Source organism: Anolis sagrei, chromosome 3 (assembly GCF_037176765.1).
Source record: "Anolis sagrei isolate rAnoSag1 chromosome 3, rAnoSag1.mat, whole genome shotgun sequence".
Lineage (NCBI taxonomy): Eukaryota > Metazoa > Chordata > Lepidosauria > Squamata > Dactyloidae > Anolis > Anolis sagrei.
Window position 1 is genome coordinate 4,057,216 of NC_090023.1, and position 20,023 is coordinate 4,077,238.

General features: G+C 42.3%; 1 protein-coding gene across 7 annotated transcripts in view; it reads right to left on the reverse strand.

Annotated features, from left to right (window-relative positions):
* ARAP1 (ArfGAP with RhoGAP domain, ankyrin repeat and PH domain 1) overlaps positions 1 to 20,023 on the reverse strand; it is a 207,682-nt gene that overhangs the window by 22,196 nt on the left and 165,463 nt on the right. For all 7 annotated transcript variants that reach the window (XM_067466421.1, XM_067466422.1, XM_067466427.1 and 4 more), the window contains 7 exons: positions 18,109 to 18,154; positions 16,007 to 16,170; positions 12,382 to 12,594; positions 11,099 to 11,204; positions 5,254 to 5,401; positions 3,345 to 3,431; positions 1,617 to 1,685 (listed from right to left, as the gene is read on the reverse strand). In XM_067466421.1, the coding sequence (XP_067322522.1) occupies positions 1,617 to 1,685; positions 3,345 to 3,431; positions 5,254 to 5,401; positions 11,099 to 11,204; positions 12,382 to 12,594; positions 16,007 to 16,170; positions 18,109 to 18,154 (833 nt within the window). The remainder of the gene's footprint in view (positions 1 to 1,616; positions 1,686 to 3,344; positions 3,432 to 5,253; positions 5,402 to 11,098; positions 11,205 to 12,381; positions 12,595 to 16,006; positions 16,171 to 18,108; positions 18,155 to 20,023) is intronic.

Consider the following 20,023-nt stretch of genomic DNA (forward strand, 5'->3'; position numbering starts at 1 on the left):
TTTGGCATTGAATGTTTGCCATGTATATGTACATTGTAATCCGCCTTGAGCCCCCTGCAGGGTGAGAAGGGCAAAATATAAATACTGTGTGTGTGCATGTATGTATGTATATGTATATGTATATGTGTGTGTGTGTGTATGTGTGTGCGTGCGCATATATATATATATATATATATATATATATAAATGCTCTGTGCATAATGAGTACCTTAAAAACAAAAGAACCAATGAATAAAATCACACCAAATTTGGCAACAAAATGTCTCACAACACAAGGAGTGACTATCACTCAAAAAATTATGATTTTGTCATTTGGGAGTTATAGTTGCTGGGATTTATAGTTCACCTACAATCAAAGAGCATTCTGGACTCCACGAATGATGGAACTGAATCAAACTTGGCACACAGAACTCCCCTGACCAAGAGAAAATACTGGAAGGGTTTGGTGGGCATTGACCTTGAGTTTGGGAGTTGTAGTTCACCTACATCCAGACAGCACTGTGGACTCAAACAATGACGGATCTGGACCAAACTTGGCACAAATACTCAATATGCCCAAATGTGAACACAGATGGAGTTTGGTGGAGAAAGACCTTGACATTTGGGAGTTGTAGTTACTGGGATATATAATTCGCCTACAATCAAAGAGCATTCTGAACCCCACCAATGACAGAACTGGGGCAAACTTCCCATACAGAACCTGCATGACGAACAGAAAATACTCAAGGCCATCCAATCCAACTCCCTTCATCAGGGCAAGAAAATGTAATCAAAGCCCTCCTGACAAAGAGCCATCCAGCCATAGATAGAGATAGATAGATATGATTCTCTCACACACAGAGATATAGTATGATAGATTTGAAAGGGACCCTTAAAGAAGGATATGTTGCATGTTCCAGAGGAGGCAAACCAGACACTCTCCACATCAACACTCACAAAGGAACAGCAAGAAATACTGTTTACCCATAAGCAGAAAGGAATTACATACATTAGAAACCAACACTTTCTCATTACTTTATTTTCCAGATCACCAGACTTGGCCACAGCAACGCCTGGCAGGGGGGCAGCTAGTAAATAAATACAATTTCATAGTTTCTTAAAAGTTGGAAGGGACTCCCGAAGGGCATCTAGTCCAACCCCCAAACCCTATAGCGAAAGCCCTATACTCATAGCAGACTTTTACATTGCTTACTGGGCAACCACAGCTGGATTGAGCCCTCTTTGCTACTTGGGGAAAAAGTTACTTTCCTGGAGATGTGTTATAGCACATTAAAGTAACTTCCCCAAGCTCGAGGACTAACAAAAAAGTGCAAACCTCTACCATATAGATATATAGGTAGATAGTCTGTAAGGAGGGCTTCTGGGCAGACTACACCAGGATCATAGAATCCTCGAGTTGGACGGGACCTCATGGGCCATCCAGTCCAATGCCATTCTGCCAAAAAGCAGGACAATCGTGTTCAAAGCACCCCTGACAGATGGCCATCCAGCCTCTGTTTCAAAGCCTCCAAAGAAGGAGCCTCCACCAGTGGGGCAGGACTGCCATATGGGACCCAGGCTGCAATTTGTCTTAAACTCCTCTCCCATTTCATCGCATTTCCTCCATCTCTCCATACCCTGATATGCTGCTCCGTTTCTGTCTTCTTCTCCTCCAGGTACACAGTACAGATGAAGTCACCGGCTTGCTAAGAAGAAAGAGACACAAAGATGACCACAACGCCAGGCTCTTATCAACCCCAAAGCTCAATCCCCCAAAACTCACGATTGGTTGGACCGTAAGGACACTTATCCAGATTCTGCACGACCCCCGATCCTTATCAACCCCAAATCCGGACCTTTCATAGAATCTAGAGTTGGAAGAGCCCTCCTGGGCCATCCAGTCCAACCCCATTCTGCCAAGAAGCAGGAATATTGCATTCAAAGCACCCCTGACAGATGGCCATCCAGCCTCTGTTTCAAAGCTTCCACAGAAGGAGCCTCCACCACACTCCGGGGCAGAGAGTTCCACTGCTGAACGGCTCTCACAGTCAGGAAGTTCTTCCTCATGTTCAGATGGAATCTCTTGTAGTTTGAAGCCATTGCTCCATTGTGTCCTAGTCTCCAGGGCAGGGGTCCTCAAACTAAGGCCCGGGGGCCGGATACAGACCTCCAAGGTCATTTACCCGGCCCTCGCTCAGGGTGAACCTAAGTCTGAAACGACTTGAAAGCACACAACAACAACAACCATCCTATCTCATCAGCCAAAATCAGGCCCACACTTCCCATTGAAATACTAATAAGTTTATATTTGTTAAAATTGTTATTCATTTTAATTATTGTATTGTTTTCATGTGTTTTTTGCACTACAAATAAGATATGTGCAGTGTGCATAGGAATTCATTCATGTTTTTTAAAATTATAATCTGGCCCTCCAACAATTTGAGGGACGGTGACCTGGCCCTCTGTTTAAAAGGTTTGAAGACCCCTGCACCAGGGCAACAGAAAACAAGCTTGCTCCCTCCTCCTCCCTGTGGCTTCCTCTCACATATTTATACATGGCTATCATATCTCCTCTCAGCCTTCTCTTCTTCAGGCTAAACATGCCCAGCTCGTTAAGCCGCTCCTCATAGGGCTTGTTCTCCAGACCTTTTATCATTTTAGTCACCCTCCTCCGGACACATTCCAGCTTGTCAACATCTCTCTTGAATTGTGGTGCCCAGAATTGGACACAATATTCCAGGTAAAGTGGTCTAACCAAAGCGGAATAGAGCATGGGGAGCATGACTTCCCTAGATCTAGACACTAGGCTCCTATTGATGCAGGCCAAAATCCCATTGGCTTTTTTTGCCGCCACATCACATTCCTGGCTCATGTTTAACTTGTTGTCCACGAGGACTCCAAGATCTTTTTCACAAAATTTTCTGCAAAAAATGCCGCAATGGAAGCCTTTAAGCAAAGTGGAAATCCCAAGGGTAAACAGAAGATGGCACACCAATGCGGATTTACTCAAGAAGACATGAGGCTAACTGAAAACCAAGGTAGAATCATAGAATCAAAGAGTTGGAGGAGACCTCATGGGCCATCCTGTCCAACCCCATTCTGTGAAGAAGCAGGAATATTGCATTCAAATCACCCCTGACAGATGGCCATCCAGCCTCTGTTTAAAAGTGGATTTGCTCAAGAAGACATGAGGTTAACTGAAAACCAAGGATGGAAAGAAACCAACAAGGCTACAACCTGAACCGGTTTGAAAGGACAGCTTTGCCATGACTGCCATTTGGTCCCATCCTCAGCCTTTGCCCAAAGCGTTTTATTTGAGCAAAGGATGACAACTGGACCAAGTGGCAAGACCATGTGCTCCTTACCTGCGTCCCGCTAGACGACCCTGCAATCCTCATTTTCATGATAGCGGTGATCTCCTCCTGCTGCTTCCTCATTTCCTCCTCGTCCACCTGTCCAGAGAAGGAAACAAACAGGGTTTTGGTTCCATCTGAAGTGGCTTTCTGCATTTTGTTCAATGTGGGAATGCTTTCGACACAGTAACATGCCAGTAAATAGCTGCATCTGCTTAAGGTTTTGGAGGAATTGAGGCTGGATAACTGCCCATCATAGGGAAAAAAGGGGTTGGGTTGGATGGCCCTTGGGGTCCCTTCAGAGTCAAGGATTCTATCTGGCCATCTGTTAGGAGGGCTTTGGTTGTGTCTTCCTGCCATGTCAAAAGGGGATTGCACTACATTGTCCTTGGGCTTCTTTTAGACTCTATGATTATATGCAGTCTCCTTCTCTAGAAGTTTTGAAACACAAGCTGAATGTCCATCTGTCGGGAGGGTTTGGAGGACGTATTCATCCATAACTCCCTTCATGGCAGAAACAGGCCAGACTGGGTGGCCGTTAGGGTTCCCTTCCGACTCGAGTGGTATATAGACTGCCTGAGATTCCCATGGTGTAGTAGTACAAGAAATAGTAACACAACAACAAGAACATTAATACTAATAATAAATATAAATACTACTAATAAGTATATAATATACTATATTTAATAGTAATGATAATAAATATAATATTTACCACTACAACAACATAAATACTACTAATAAATCTATCTAAATACTACTAATAAATATTAATATACTATATTTAATAGTAACGATAATAATAAATATATTTACCACTACAACAATACTACTAATAAATGTAAATACTACTAAGTATTAATATACTATATTTAATAGTATCGATAATAATAAATATAATATTTACTACAACAACAACAATACTACTAATGAATGTAAATACTACTAATAAGAATTAATATAGTATATTTAATAGTAACAATAATAATAAATATAATATTTACCACCACAACAACAACAATACTACTAATAAATGTAAATACTACTAGTAAGTATTAATATACTATTTTTAATAGTAATGATAATAATAAATATAATATTTACCACTACAACAACAACAACTACTAATAATGTAAATACTACTAATAAGTATTAATATAGTATATTTAATAGTAATGATAATAATAAATATAATATTTACCACTACAACTACAACAACAATACTACTAATAAATGTAAATACTACTAGTAAGTATTAATATAGTATATTTAATAGTAACGATAATAATAAATATAATATTTACCACTACTATAACAACAACAATACTACTAATAAATGTAAATACTACTAAGTATTAATATAGTATATTTAATAGTAATGATAATAATAAATATAATATTTACCACTACAACTACAACTACTAATAATGTAAATACTACTAATAAGTATTAATATAGTATATTTAATAGTAATGATAATAATAAATATAATATTTACCACTACTACAACAACAGCAACAACAACAACTAACAACAACAACAACAACAACAACAACAACAACATGTAACGAAGTTTGAAAATATGTTCTGTTCCTGGTTTGAACGTGTTATATCCTATTTCATTGTATGGTTCTTACTTTGAAAATAGTTGTTCTACTCCACGAACTTTGTTTTTGTGTCACAAACTATATTGAATTGGTTGAAAACTCGATGATGAAAGATTAATTGAAAAATGAGAGCAAAATGTGCTATAGCAGGATGTCCCTTCCGCAAAGACAAAGTTTGTGCAGTTTAATAAACTTTTTCCCATGTTTTTATTAGGAAATTACATTGATAACCCAGGAACAAAACTCGTGTTACATTGTGCAGTAGTAGTAGTAGTAGTAGTAGTAGTAATACAAATCCTCCCCTCCAAACCTACACTGAAAATATCCACGTAGCATCGGATGAGGTCCTCCACCACTCGCCCGGCTTTGTAGTCCTGCCCGTCCGTCTGGAAGAGCGTTGGGCCGAAGACGATGGCCAAGTTGTGCGTGTTCATCTGGTTCATGTCAGCAAAGCACTGGACCCTGCAAGGAAAGCAGCAGAAAAGGGTGGAAATGCATCCTGTCCGCTACGGGTGGCCATCCAAACAATCAAACTGGCCTTTTACCTATTGAGAACTCAACTTGAGCCACGCCAAATTGCCCTGCCATCACCTATCTGTTGAATGGATGCATCCAGAGTTATAGTGGGAGTTATAGTTTAGCAGAATGTGTAGCATGCTTTGCTAAAGAGTCCTGGTGCTTCCCAGTTAAGTCTCCAAGGCGTCATTTCATAGAATCATAGACTCATAGAATAAAAGAGTTGGAAGAGACCTCCTGGGCCATCCAGTCCAACCCCATTCTGCCAAGAAGCAGGAATATTGCATTCAAATCACCCCTGACAGATGGCCATCCAGCCTCTGCTTAAAAGCTGCCAAAGAAGGAGCCTCCACCACACTCTGGAGCAGAGAGTTCCACTGCTGAACGGCTCTCACAGTCAGGAAGTTCTTCCTCATGTTCAGGTGGAATCTCCTCTCTTGTAGTTTGAAGCCACTGTTCCATTGCGTCCTAGTCTCCAGGGAAGCAGAAAACCACCATGCTCCCTCCTCCTCCCTGTGGCTTCCTCTCACATATTTATACATGGCTATCATATCTCCTCTCATCCTTCTCTTCTTCATGCTAAACACACGCCCAGCTCCTTAAGCCGCTCCTCATAGGGCTTGTTCTCCAGACCCTTGATCATTTTAGTTGCCTTCCTCTGGACACATTCCAGCTTGTCAATATCTCTCTTGAATTGTGGTGCCCAGAATTGGACACAATATTCCAGGTGTGGTCTAACCAAAGCGGAATAGAGCATGGGGAGCATTACTTTCCTGGATCTAGACACTAGGCTCCTCTTGATGCAGGCCAAAATCCCATTGGCTTTTTTGCCACCACATCTCATTCCTGGCTCATGTTTAACTTGTTGTCCACGAGGACTCCAAGATCTTTTTCACATGTACTGCTCTCGAGCCAGGCCTCATTGTCCCCCATTCTGTCTCTTTGCATTTCGTTTTTTCTGCCAAAGTGGAGTACCTTGCATTTGTCACTGTTGAACTTCATTTTGTTAGTTTTGGCCCATCATCTCTCTAATCTGTCAAGATCATTTTGAATCCTGCTCCTGTCCTCTGCAGTCTTGGCTCTCCCTCCCATTTCATGCAAAAAACCAACAACTTTCTAAATAAGCACCATGCAATTAAACAGGAAATGACACTTTCAAAGCAGAAACATAAAATTGCTCAAATGTTGTTATATAGCGTTATTATTATGTATTTCTTTACATATGTATTTCTTTACATAGTAGAAGAAATACCCAACAAGTTTTAAGCATGAATTTTAAACTCGTGACCTTTGTTACATCTCTGTTTTGTGTACTTTCCTATGTGTTTTATAGAAATACGTTTTGATTTTTTGTCTTTTATAGAAATACATTTTTAATATGTGCATTTGTGGGATATTTACAATGTTAATGTGTTTTGATTCTTCCGTAACTCACTTTGACCCACAAGGAGAGGTGCGTAAGAAATAAAATAGTTATTGGGTTGTTGTAGGTTTTTTCAGGCTATATAGCCATGTTCTAGAGGCATTTTCTCCTGACGTTTCGCCTGCATCTATGGCAAGCATCCTCAGAGGTAGTGAGGTCTGTTGGAAGTAGGAAAATGGGTTTATATATCTGTGGAATGACCAGGGTGGGACAAAGGACTCTTGTCTGCTGGAGCTAAGTGTGAATGTTTCAACTGACCACCTTGATTAGCATATAATGGCCTGACCGTGCCTGGAGCAAACTTTTGTTGAGAGGTGATTAGATGTCCTTGTTTGTTTCCTCTCCGTTGTTGTGCTGTTGTAATTTTTGAGTAGCCAGATTTTGTTCATTTGTTCATTTAATCACCTCTCAACAAAAGTTTGCTCCAGGCACGGTCAGGCCATTATATGTTAATCAAGGTGGTCAGTTGAAGCATTCACACCTAGCTCCAACAGACAAGAGTCCTTTGTCCCACCTTGGTCATTCCACAGATATATAAACCCTTTTTCCTAGTTCCAACAGACCTCACTACCTCTGAGGATGCTTGCCATAGATGCAGGCGAAACGTCAGGAGAGAATGCCTCTAGAACATGGCCCTATAGCCCGAAAAAACCTACAACAAGCCATGAAAGCCTTCGACAATACATTCAAAATAGTTATTTTAATTATTACTAGCTGTGCCCTGCCACGCGTTGCTGTGGCCTATAGTAAAACTTATCAAAGTTGAGGTAGATATCTGGACTATTATGAAAGAGAGGTCCCTACCTATTCCTTCCCCCTTTTCCTCCCCCTTTCTCTCCTTTCTTCCTTCTCTCCCTCTTTCTTTCTTTCCTTCTTTCACTACTTGGTTTCACCCTTCTCTCTTTCCTTCATTCCCTCCCCCTTTCTTCCTTTGCCTTTCCTCCCTCCCTGTTTGCTTCCTTCTTTCTCTTTTTATTTCCTTTTATTTCACCACCATCATAACAATAACAATAATGCAATGCACTGCCTCTGGGACCTGACACCTCTCCCATTCCCCCTAAAAGGGTCTCAGAGGAAGAATAATAGCATCATCATAATAATCATAGAAATAACAACCTTTACCCGCCACGTGTTGCTGTGGCCAACCTTCCCTCTTTCTCTCCTTCTTTCCCTCCTTCCTTCCTTCCTTCCTTCCTTCCTTCCTTCCCATCTTTCCTTCTCCTCTTCTTTCCCTCCTTCCTTCCTTCCCATCTTTCCTTCTCCTCTTCTTTCTCTATCTCTTTCCTTCCTTCCCCCTTTTTCTTTCTCTTCTGCTGTCTCTCTTTTCTTTCCTTCCATCTTTCCTTTTCTTTCCTTTTCTTCTTCCTCTAACTTTCCTTCCTTCCCCCTTTTTCTTTACCTCCCTTTCTCTTTCTTCCTTCTTTCCTTCCTTCCTGTCTTTCCTAGATTTTGACAGGGCGGGAAGGGGCAGGGTGGGGTTTGGAGGGGGCGTGAAGTAAAAGGAGGTAAGATTGGGGCAGGGGAGTGATGGAGCGTGGGGTTGCGTGTGTGTGTGCGGCAGCGGGGGGAGTGATGGAGCGTGGGGTTGCGTGTGTGTGTGCGGCGGCGGGGGGAGTGGGGTTGCATGTGTGTATGCGGCAACGGGGGGAGTGATGGAGCGTGGGGTTGCGTGTGTGTGTGCGGCGGCGGGGGGAGTGGGGTTGCGTGTGTGTGTGCGACGGCGGGGGGAGTGGGGTTGCGTGTGTGTGCAGCGGTGGGGGGAGTGATGGAGCGTGGGGTTGCGTGTGTGTGTGTGGCGGCGGGGGGAGTGGGGTTGCGTGTGTGTATGCGGCCGCGGGGGGGAGTGATGGAGCGTGGGGTTGCGTGTGTGTGTGTGGCAGGGGGTGTGTGTGTGCGGGAAGCGGCGCAGCGGGGCTTTGAGTGGGCATGGTTTCCGCAGAGGGAACGTTGGCCGGAAGGCCATGTGCGCGCGCCAGGGAACTTGCGGCTGGGCCCCAATGCGCATGCTCAGTTGTTTTGCCGTTTTGTGAGTGTGTTGTTGTGTTGTTTTTCATTTTGAGTAGATATGTTTGTACCTTGTGGGTTGTGTTATGGGCATGGGAATTTTGGTTAAGTTTCGTTGGGGTTTTTTTGAGTTTTGTTCTTTTGCCGTTTTGTGAGTGTGTTGCTGTGTTGTTTTTCATTTTGAGTAGATATGTTTGTACCTTGTGGGTTGTGTCATGGGCACGGGGATTTTGGTTAAGTTTCGTTGGGGGATTTTTGAGTTTTGTTCTTTTGCCGTTTTGTGAGTGTGTTGCTGTGTTGTTTTTCATTTTGAGTAGGTATGTTTGTACCTTGTGGGTTGTGTCATGGGCACGGGGATTTTGGTTAAGTTTCGTTGGGGGATTTTTGAGTTTTGTTGTTTTGCCGTTTTGTGAGTGTGTTGTTGTGTTGTTTTTCATTTTGAGTAGATATGTTTGTACCTTGTGGGTTGTGTTATGGGCATGGGAATTTTGGTTAAGTTTCGTTGGGGTTTTTTTGAGTTTTGTTCTTTTGCCGTTTTGTGAGTGTGTTGCTGTGTTGTTTTTCATTTTGAGTAGATATGTTTGTACCTTGTGGGTTGTGTCATGGGCATGGGAATTTTGGTTAAGTTTCGTTGGGGTTTTTTTGAGTTTTGTTGTTTTGCCGTTTTGTGAGTGTGTTGTTGTGTTGTTTTTCATTTTGAGTAGATATGTTTGTACCTTGTGGGTTGTGTTATGGGCATGGGAATTTTGGTTAAGTTTCGTTGGGGGGTTTTTGAGTTTTGTTGTTTTGCCGTTTTGTGAGTGTGTTGTTGTGTTGTTTTTCATTTTGAGTAGATATGTTTGTACCTTGTGGGTTGTGTTATGGGCATGGGAATTTTGGTTAAGTTTCGTTGGGGTTTTTTTGAGTTTTGTTCTTTTGCCGTTTTGTGAGTGTGTTGCTGTGTTGTTTTTCATTTTGAGTAGATATGTTTGTACCTTGTGGGTTGTGTCATGGGCACGGGGATTTTGGTTAAGTTTCGTTGGGGGATTTTTGAGTTTTGTTTCCTCGTTGGATGCCCCTAACAAATTTATATATATAGATAATTATCAATTTGGGGAACTAATTTAACTACCATCGCTCAGCGCTATGGAATCCTGGGAATTGTAGTTTGATGCCTTCTAACAACAACAACAACAAAACAACAACACTTTATTTGGTTTTATATTTATATTTGGTTTTATATTTAAATGAACTGTTTTAATCGTATTTTATGTCTTTGATGCTGACTGTAAACCACCCTGAGTCGCCTGCGGGCTGAGAGGAGCGGCATATAAATATAGTATATAAATATAGTAAATAAATAACTATTTATATTCCGCCCTTTTCCCTGAGAGGACTCAGAGCAGATTACAGTATATAAGCAGAGACAGGCAAACATTTAATGCCTTGGGTTGTTGTAGGTTTTTTTGGGCTATATGGCCATGGTCTAGAGGTATTCTCTCCTGACATTTCGTCTGCATCTATGGCAAGCATCCTCAGAGGTAGTGAGGTCTGTTGGAACTAGGAAAATGGGTTTATGTATCTGTGGAATGACCAGGGTGGGACAAAGGACTCTTGTCTGCTGGAGCTAGGTGTGAATGTTTCAACTGACCACCTTGATTAGCATATAATAGCATTTTATTTGAGAACGCAGAATTGCTGGACCACTCTCACAACCACCATGTCAGACTACACAGAGAAGCCACTGAAATCCACAAGAAGCATGTGGACAATTTCAACAGAAAGGAGGAAACCATGAAAATGAACACAATCTGGCTACCAGTATTTTAAAAAACTCTAAAATTACAACAGCACAACAACAGAAAGGAAACAAACAAGGACATCTAATCACCTCTCAACAAAAGTTTGCTCTAGGCACTGTCAGACCATTATATGCTAATCAAGTTGGTCAGTTAACACATATATACAGATTTGGCCACAGCCACACATGGCAGGGAAAGCTAGTAATGAAATACAATGAAACACAAATACACAGACAAAGGCAAAGGCTTCTCCTTTCATTTCCGGTTCTGGCAGCGGTGCTCATTTCCGGCTATGGAGGAGGTGTTCTTTCTCCGTTTCCAAGCCGAGGAGCCTGCATTGTCTATAGACACCTGCTGGTCTTGTGGCCAGCTTGACTACTTGGAGCGTCTTTTTGCCCTCACGATCACCCCTCTGTGCCATTCCCTGTTGCTTACCGGTAAAGGTGGTTGATCAGGGCTTTGACGGTGGCTCGGTTGACCCCCGGAAGGCCATTCAACAGCCTCCGATACCGGGAAACCTTCTCTTTCTCATCCTCAAGGGCTGGGGAGGCAGGCGAGAAAAGAAAATAACACAAACGATAGCAATGGAGGTATGTACGAGGGTTGAATGAAAAGTAATGCCTCCACCTTCGTTACTTGGGTTTGGATGGGAATATTTTAATAAATCAAGCACAGAAATAATCCTCAGAATGTGCTCTTTAACTACCACTGTTCACTTTTCTACATAATCACCAGACAATTGGATACATTTCTGCCGACAATGAACAAGTTTTCTGAAGCCGTCACAGAAGAAGTCGACACTCTGTTTCCGCAACCAGCGTCTCACCGTTCTCTCAACGTCTTCATCAGAAGCATTATGATGTCCCCGCAGATCTTCTTTCATTATTGGGAACAGATGGAAGTCAGACGGAGCTAAATCTGGACTTTGTGGAGGATGTCTGGTGAGATCCAGTCTCTGAAGTTTCAAGTCTGTGTGCTTTCAGCATCCTGGGTACCCATCGTGCACAGATCTTCTGATAGCCAAGCAAAGCAATAATGTGACTCACACGTTCTTGTGAAATGCCGATTATGCTTGAAATTTCTCTTTGAGTGATACGATGATTGTCCTGAATCAATCTGTCAACCCTTTGCTTGTGAAACTCAGTGGTTGCTGTCACAAGACATCCAACTCTTTGTTTGTCACGCAAGTCAGATGTTCACACCTAAACATCTTTAAACTTACTTGCCCAACGACGCACAGTACTCACATCAACACAATCCCCATAATCAGCTTGCATTCTCGGATGAATCTCCTTTGAAATGACACCTTCTGCTGTCAATGACTGTCCGTTGCTTAAGTCGCATTGACTGACAGTCTGCACAGGGTTCCATACTTTGCACTTTATGAACACAACTATTCAATGCTAAAGCTTCCCTTCAAAATGGAACTGTAGAGGAGAGTCTACTGAACAAGCCAGTGCCTGCCGCATACCAGTACTGCCATCTGTTGAGGAGTTACGAAGGTGGAGGCATTACTTTTCATTCAACCCTAGTATGTACTAGCAATGTTCCCCTATTTCTTGACTTGCATCCCATACACTTCTAAGAATTCAATGCTTCGTTGGTTCCATGCTTTTTTGAAGCATGTTTTCCCTGGTGTGAGAGTCTTCCAAAACAACACAGCTGGACTTCTTTTGCACCAGATTCACCCATGGAATTAGAACCTAGGGTGGACTTACCGGGGACTTTGAGCCAGGCCTGAGAGCATTCCTTGGTGAAGAGCCCGTCTCCAATGTCGCGGAAGAAGCGTTTGAGGGTGTTGGCCACGTCGTCCACTTGGTGCTCACCCTCCTTCAGCCGGACCTTGCGGGCATCTCTCCGCAGCATCTCCAGCAGGCCGGTGGTCTTGGAGTTCTGGCCACTCTTCCGGTAGAGCCCCTCCGAGGTCAGCCCTGGAGGAGAGCCACAGAGAGAAAAACAGAGTTGGAAGGGGTCCCAAAGGCCTTCTAGTCCAACCCCGTTCAACTGGGCAGGAAAACCACCATCAAAGCATAATAAAAAGAACTACATAACGCCGAAACCAGAAATTTCTTATTGTTACGTGTAGACTAGCAAATCCCTAACCCTAACTCTAGGAATTCTCTGGTAGCAATTCAGGCCCTCTTCCAGGGACTCTCTCATCATCCTGGAAAGAAGTGATGAGTGGAGTGCCTTCTGCAGGGTTCCGTCCTGGGCCCGGTCGTGTTCAACATCTTTATTAATGACTTAGATGAAGGGTTAGAAGGCAGGATCATCAAGTTTGCAGACGACACCAAATTGGGAGGGAGAGTCAATACTCCAGAGAAGAGGAGCAGGATTCAAAACAATCTTCACAGATTAGAGAGATGAATGGCCAAAATTAACAAAAGGAAGTTCAACAGGGACAAATGCAAGATACTCCACTTAGGCAGGAAAAATGAAATGCAAAGATACAGAATGGGGGACGATGCCTGGCTCCTTGTGGAATTCCTTGCCGCCCTACATGAGAGCCATGCGTGACTTAGGGCCTTTTACTCTCGCATTTAAGACCTGGCTTTTTACTAGAGCATTCGATCTCTGATGATTTTTAATTTTTGTATGTATGTATTTTATCTTTTGTAATTTAGCTGTAAATCGCCTGGAGCATTCTTGGATGGAGGGCGCTTAATAAGTTATTAAATGATGATGATGGTGATGATGATGATGATGATGAGAGCAGGATGTGTGAAAAAGATCTTGGAGTCCTCGTGGACAACAAGTTAAACAAGAGCCAGGAATGTGATTTGGTGGCAAAAAAAGCCAACGGGATTTTGGCCTGCATCAAGAGGAGCCTAGTGTCTAGATCTAAGGAAGTAATGCTACCCATGCTCTATTCTGCTTTTATTAGACCACACCTGGAATATTGTGTCCAATTCTGGGCACCACAATTCAAGAGAGATATTGACTCTAAGCTGGAATGTGTCCAGAGGAGGGCGACTAAAATGATCAAGGGTCTGGAGAACAAGCCCTATGAGGAGTGGCTTAAGGAGCTGGGCATGTTTAGCCTGAAGAAGAGAAGGCTGAGAGGAGATATGATAGCCATGTATAAATATGTGAGAGGAAGCCACAGGGAGGAGGAGGGAGCAAGCTTGTTTTCTGCTTCCTTGCAGACTAGGACGCAATGGAACAATGGCTTCAAACTACAGGAGAGGAGATTCCATCTGAACATTAGGAAGAACTTCCTGACTGTGAGAGCCGTTCAGCAGTGGAACTTTTTGCCCTGGAGTGTGGTGGAGGCTCCTTCTTTGGAAGCTTTTAAACAGAGGCTGGGTGGCCATCTGTCAGGGGTGATTTGAATGCAATATTCCTGCTTCTTGGCAGAATGGGGTTGGACTGGATGGCCCAGGAGGTCTCTTCCAATTCTTGGATTCTATGATTTTATGATTCTATTCCCAAACTCTTCAGGAACATTTTCCTCAGCAAAGACACTTTGAACGGGAATCGCATTGTCATTCTCTGCATCTAGGGCAACCTCATCATTAGAAACAACGTTGTCATTCCCAACATCCAGAGTACCCTGATCATTAGACACAATCACAGGCTGAACTCCAACAGCCATTCTGCACAATGCTCGATGTTCAGACAGAGATCCAAAACAGCCTCTCTTGAGAGATCAAATCTCAGCGCCTTCGGGCTGAGAACAGCGGTATATAAGTAAAGTAAATTAAAGTAAATAAATAAATATAATTACAGAACCCTAAGCAAGTTGGAAGGGGTTCCCCAGGGGGCATCTAGTCCAACCCATAGCTCATGGCAGCATCTCCGCATTAAATATCCCCAGCAGTCTAGCTTCTTTCTCTTTGGAGACATCCAGAGAAGGAAACCTGGATGCACATCCCTTCTTTTGCATCACGCTAAAGCAGTGTTTCTCAACTTTCCGAATGCCGCGACCCCTTAACACAGTTCTTCATGTTCTGGTGACCCCCAACCATAAAATTATTTCTGTTCCTGTTTCATAACTGCAATTTTGCTACTGTTATGAATCGTAATGTAAATACCAGATATGCAGGATGTATTTTCAATCACTGGACCAAATTTGGCACAAATATCCAATATGCCCAAATTTTAATACTGGTGGAGTTGGGGAGGGGGGAGGAATCGATTTTGTCATTTGGGAGTTGTAGTTGCTGAGATTTATAGTTCACCTACAATCAAAGAGCATTCTGAACTCCACCAACGATAGAATTAAACCAGTCTTGGCACAGAGAATTCCCACAACCAAGAGAAAATATTGGAAGGGTTTGGTGGGCATTGACCTTGAGTTCTGGAGTTGTAGTTCACCTACATCTGGAGAGCACTGTGGACTCAAACAATAATGGATCTGGACCAAACTTGGCACAAATCCTCAATATGCCCAAATGTGAACACTGGTGGAGTTTGGGGGAAATAAATTATGACATTTGGGAGTTGTACTAATTGCTGGGATTTATAGTTCACCTAGAATCAAAGAGCGCTCTGAATCACACCACCGATAGAAATGGGCCAGAGGTCCCACACAGAATCCCCATAACCAACAGAAAATACTGAAGGGATTTTGGATGAACCGATGGTGATTTAGGGGAGATGTAGTTCACCTACATCTAGAGAGCACTGTGAACCCAAACGACTATGTCAAAGGGATTCTTAAGACCATCAGACCCCCAGGTTGAGAAACACTGTTCTAGTCCAACCCCCTTCACCTGGGCAGGAAAAACACCATCAAAGCATAATAAAAAGAACTACAGAATGCCGAAACCAGAAATTTCTTATAGTTACGTGTAGACTAGCAAATCCCTAACCCTAACCCTGGGAATTCTCTGGTAGCAATTCAGGCCCTCTTCCAGGGACCCTCCCATCATCCTGGAAAGAAGTGACAAGTGGAGTGCCTCAGGGTCCGTCCTGGGCCCGGTCCTGTTCAACATCTTTATTAATGGCTTAGATGAAGGGCTAGAAGGCATGATCATCAAGTTTGCAGACGACACCAAATTGGGAGGGAGAGCCAAGACTCCAGAGGACAGGAGCAGGACTCAAAACGATCTTGACAGATTAGAGAGATGAATGGCCAAAACTAATAAAATGAAGTTCAACAGGGACAAATGCAAGATACTCCACTTTGGCAGGAAAAACGAAATGCAAAGATACAAAATAGGGGACGCTTCGCTCGAGAGCAGTACGTGTGAAAAAGATCTTGGAGTCCTCGTGGACAGGAAGGTGAACATGAGCCAGGAATGTGATGTGGCGGCAAAAAAAGCCAATGGGATTTTGGCCTGCATCAAGAGGAGCATAGTGTCTAGAGCCATAAGGGCAGCCTTCCTTCTCCCTACATACCACATTGTGTGATGTAATCGATGCACCGGTCCACGATGACTGGAACGTCGGTGTCCGTGAGCTGCTGTTCGGACAAAGTGTCACCGGAGCTCCCAGCGGCCTTCTGGATGGCGGCCACCCATCCTAAGAAGTCCAGTTTCCTCTCGCCTTGAATGTACAGCGTCCTGGAATGAAACCAGAATATGGGACACAAACTTGACACACATACCTGATATGCCAAAATGTACACAGACAGGCTCCCACTTCCACAAACAGCGAGAGCTCCCACCACTCAGGAGACACCAATGGCCCTCCCTCCAATGAAGAGATCCAAAACAGCCTCTCTCTCATTACAGAACCCTAAGCAAGTTGGAAGGGGTCCCTCGGAGGGCATCTAGTCCGACCCATAGCTCATGGCAGGATCTCCACCTTCAATATCCCCAGCAGTCTAGCTTCTTTCTTTCTGTTTCTTTTTGGAGACATCCAAGAGTCCTCCACCAACACCATACTGCCCACCACCCAAGTGAAGGCTTTCATACAGGGACCATTTCATTTTATGTGTTTCCTCCACCACAGACATCCCAGTGTTTCTGACTCTCTCCATTGGTGTGGAATTTGCATAACCCCGCCCACTGTCTCTCCCTTAACCCTTTCTCTTCTATGGCACACAGCAACTGGACATATTAGAGAGGTTTGGGGAGAATTCACCATGATTTATAGGAGTTGTAGTTACTGGGATGTATAGTTCACCTGCAATCAGTGAGCACTCTGAACTCCATCAAAATGGAATTGGATACCATGCCCAGCAAAAAATACTGGAGGTCTTTGGGAGAAATTCACCTTGATTTGTGGGAGTTGTAGTTGGAGGTCTTTGGGAGAAATTCACCTTGTTTTGGGGAAGTTGTAGTTCACCTACATCCAGAGAGCACTGTGAACCCAAACACCAATGGATCTGGACCAAACTTGGTACACATACCTTATATCCTGAAATTTAATTACTGGAAGGGTTTGGGGAAAACTGACCTTCCTTTCTGGGAGTTGTAGTTCACCCACAACCAGAGAAATTATGACTTCCACCAATGATGAACCTGGACCAAACTTGATACACAGACCTGATACGCTGAAATTTGATTACTGGAGGGGTTTGGGGAAAACTGACCTTCCTCTCTGGGAGTTGTAGTTCACCCACAATCAGAGAAATTATGACCTCCACTGATGATGGATTTGGACCAAACTTGGCACACAGAACCCTCATGACTAACTCAACCTACTGGAGGGGCTTGAGGGGACTGACTCACCATTGGGAGTTGTAGTTCACCCTACAGCCAGTGAATGCCACCGATGATGCATCTAGAGCAGTGTTTCTCAACCTGGGGATTGGGACCCCGGGGGGGGGGGGTCAAGGACGTGTCAGAGGGGTCACCAAAGACCATAAAAAAACACAGTATTTTCTCGATTGTTCTAGGGGCATTCTCTCCTGACGTTTTGCCTGCATCTATGTCAAGCATCCTCAGAGGTTGTGAGGTTTGTTGGAACTTGGAAAATGGGTTTATATATCTGTGGAATGATGACCAGGGTGGGACAAAGGACTCTTATCTGCTGGAGCTAGGTGTGAATGTTTCAACTGGCCACAGTATTTTCTGTTGGTCATGGGGATTCTGTGTGGGAAGTTTAGCCTAATTCTATCCTTGGTGGGGTTCAGAATGCTCTTTGATTGTAGGTGAACTATAAATCTCAGCAACTACAACTCCCAAATGTCAAGATTTGTTTCCCCAAACTCCCCCAGTGTTTAAATTTGGGCATATTGTGTATTCGCGCCAAGTTTGGTCCAGATCCTTCATTGTTTGAGTCCACAGTTCTCTCTGGAAGTAGGTGAACTACAACTCGAAAACTCAAGGTCAATGACCACCAAACCCTTCCAGTATTTACTGTTTGTCATGGGAGTTCTGTGAACCAAGTTTGATTCAATTCCATCCTTTCTGGAGCTCAGAATGCTCTTTGATTGTAGGTGAACTATAAATCCCAGCAACTACAACTCCCAAATGCCAAAATCAACCCTTTTGGTCTCCCCAGTTTTGTACCATATTTAACTCTGTATTAGAGGAAGGAAAAACCATGTTTACCTTCTTCTCTCCACCAGCACAAGGACCTCATTGTCACCTTGGATGGCTGCAAAGAGAAACAGCATTAATTAATATTTAATTGCCATTTCCTAGCCACCCTCCCTATAACTATCAGAAGTAGTAGCGAATGTGTATGTGTATATATGTATTATTTATATATGTGTATGAATATATGTGTATTTATGAGCACATGTGTAGTTATATGTGTGTATGTGTATATGTGTGTGTATGTATATATGTGTAAGTATCTATGTGTTTGTGCATAGGTGTATATATATGTGTATGTTTATACATGTTCTTATATGTGTATATGTGTATTTATATATGTGCAAGTCAGGTAACAGCAAATTTCGCCCCTCCAGGTGTTTGGACCTCAACTCCCACAATTCCTAACAGCCTACTGGATGTTAGGAATTGTGGGAGTTAAAGTCCAAAACACCTGGAGGGGTGAAGTTTGCCCATACCTGGTGCAAGTGTATGTATCTATGTGTATATGTGTATATATCTATGTGTTGATGCATAGGTATATGTATCTATGTCTTTTATATATGTATGTATGTATGTATGTATGTATGTATATATGTTGATATATATACACACACAGATACATACACACAGATATATATGCACATATACACTTACACATATATAAATACACACATATGTGTGTATATATGTATATATGTGCATGTATGTATGTATCTATGTGTTTGTGCATAGGTGTATGTGTATATGAATATGAGTAGTTATATATGTGTATGTGTATATATGTATATGTGTGTGTCTATATGTGTGTATGTGTATATGTGCATATGTGTATGTATCTATGTGTTTGTGCATAGCTGTATGTGTATGTGAATATATGAGTATGCACTTATATGTATATATATGTGTGTGTATGTGTGTGTATGTATATATGTGCCTATGTATATGTATCTATGTGTTTGTGTATAGGTGTATGCATGTATGTGTATGTATCTATGTGTTTGTGCATAGGTGTATGTGTATATATGTATATATGTGTGTGTGTCTATATGTGTGTATGTATATATGTGCCTATGTGTATGTATCTATGTGTTTGTGCATAGGTGTATGTGTATATGAATATATGAGTATGTATATATGTGTATGTGCATATATGTATATGTGTGTGTGTCTATACATGTGTATGTATATATGTGCATATGTGTATGTATCTATGTGTTTGTGCATAGATGTATGTGTATATGAATATATGAGTATGTGCATATATGTATATATGTGTGTGTGTATGTGTGTGTATGTATATATGTGCCTAATGTATATGTATCTATGTGTTTGTGTATAGGTGTATGCATGTATGTGTATGTATCTATGTGTTTGTGCATAGGGGTATGTGTATATATGTATATATGCGTGTGTCTATATGTGTGTGTGTATGTATATATGTGCATATGCGTATGTATCTATGTGTGCATAGGTGTATGTGTATATGAATATATGACTATGTATATATGTGCAAGTGCATATATGTGTGTCTATGTATATATGTGCATATGTGTATGTATCTATGCATTTGTGTAAAGGTATATGCATGTATGTGTATGAATATAGGTGTATCTGTATATGTGTATCATCATCATCTTATTTCTTACCCGCTTCTCCACAAGCCTCATGACAAGAAATAAATAAAATGTGTTATTATATAAATTGCTAAAATACATAGAAATATAAAAAGTAAGTCAGATAGAAATGATGCCTCAGATAGTTCTTCATTGTGTGGCTAAGGATATGTTCATTTAGGGTGCAACGAAACTGCAAAATTTATGCAGTATATATGTGTGTGTGTGTGTATATGTGCTTATGTGTATGTATCTATGCATTTGTATATAGGTGTGTGCATGTTAGGAATTGTGGGTGTTGAAGTCCAAAACAC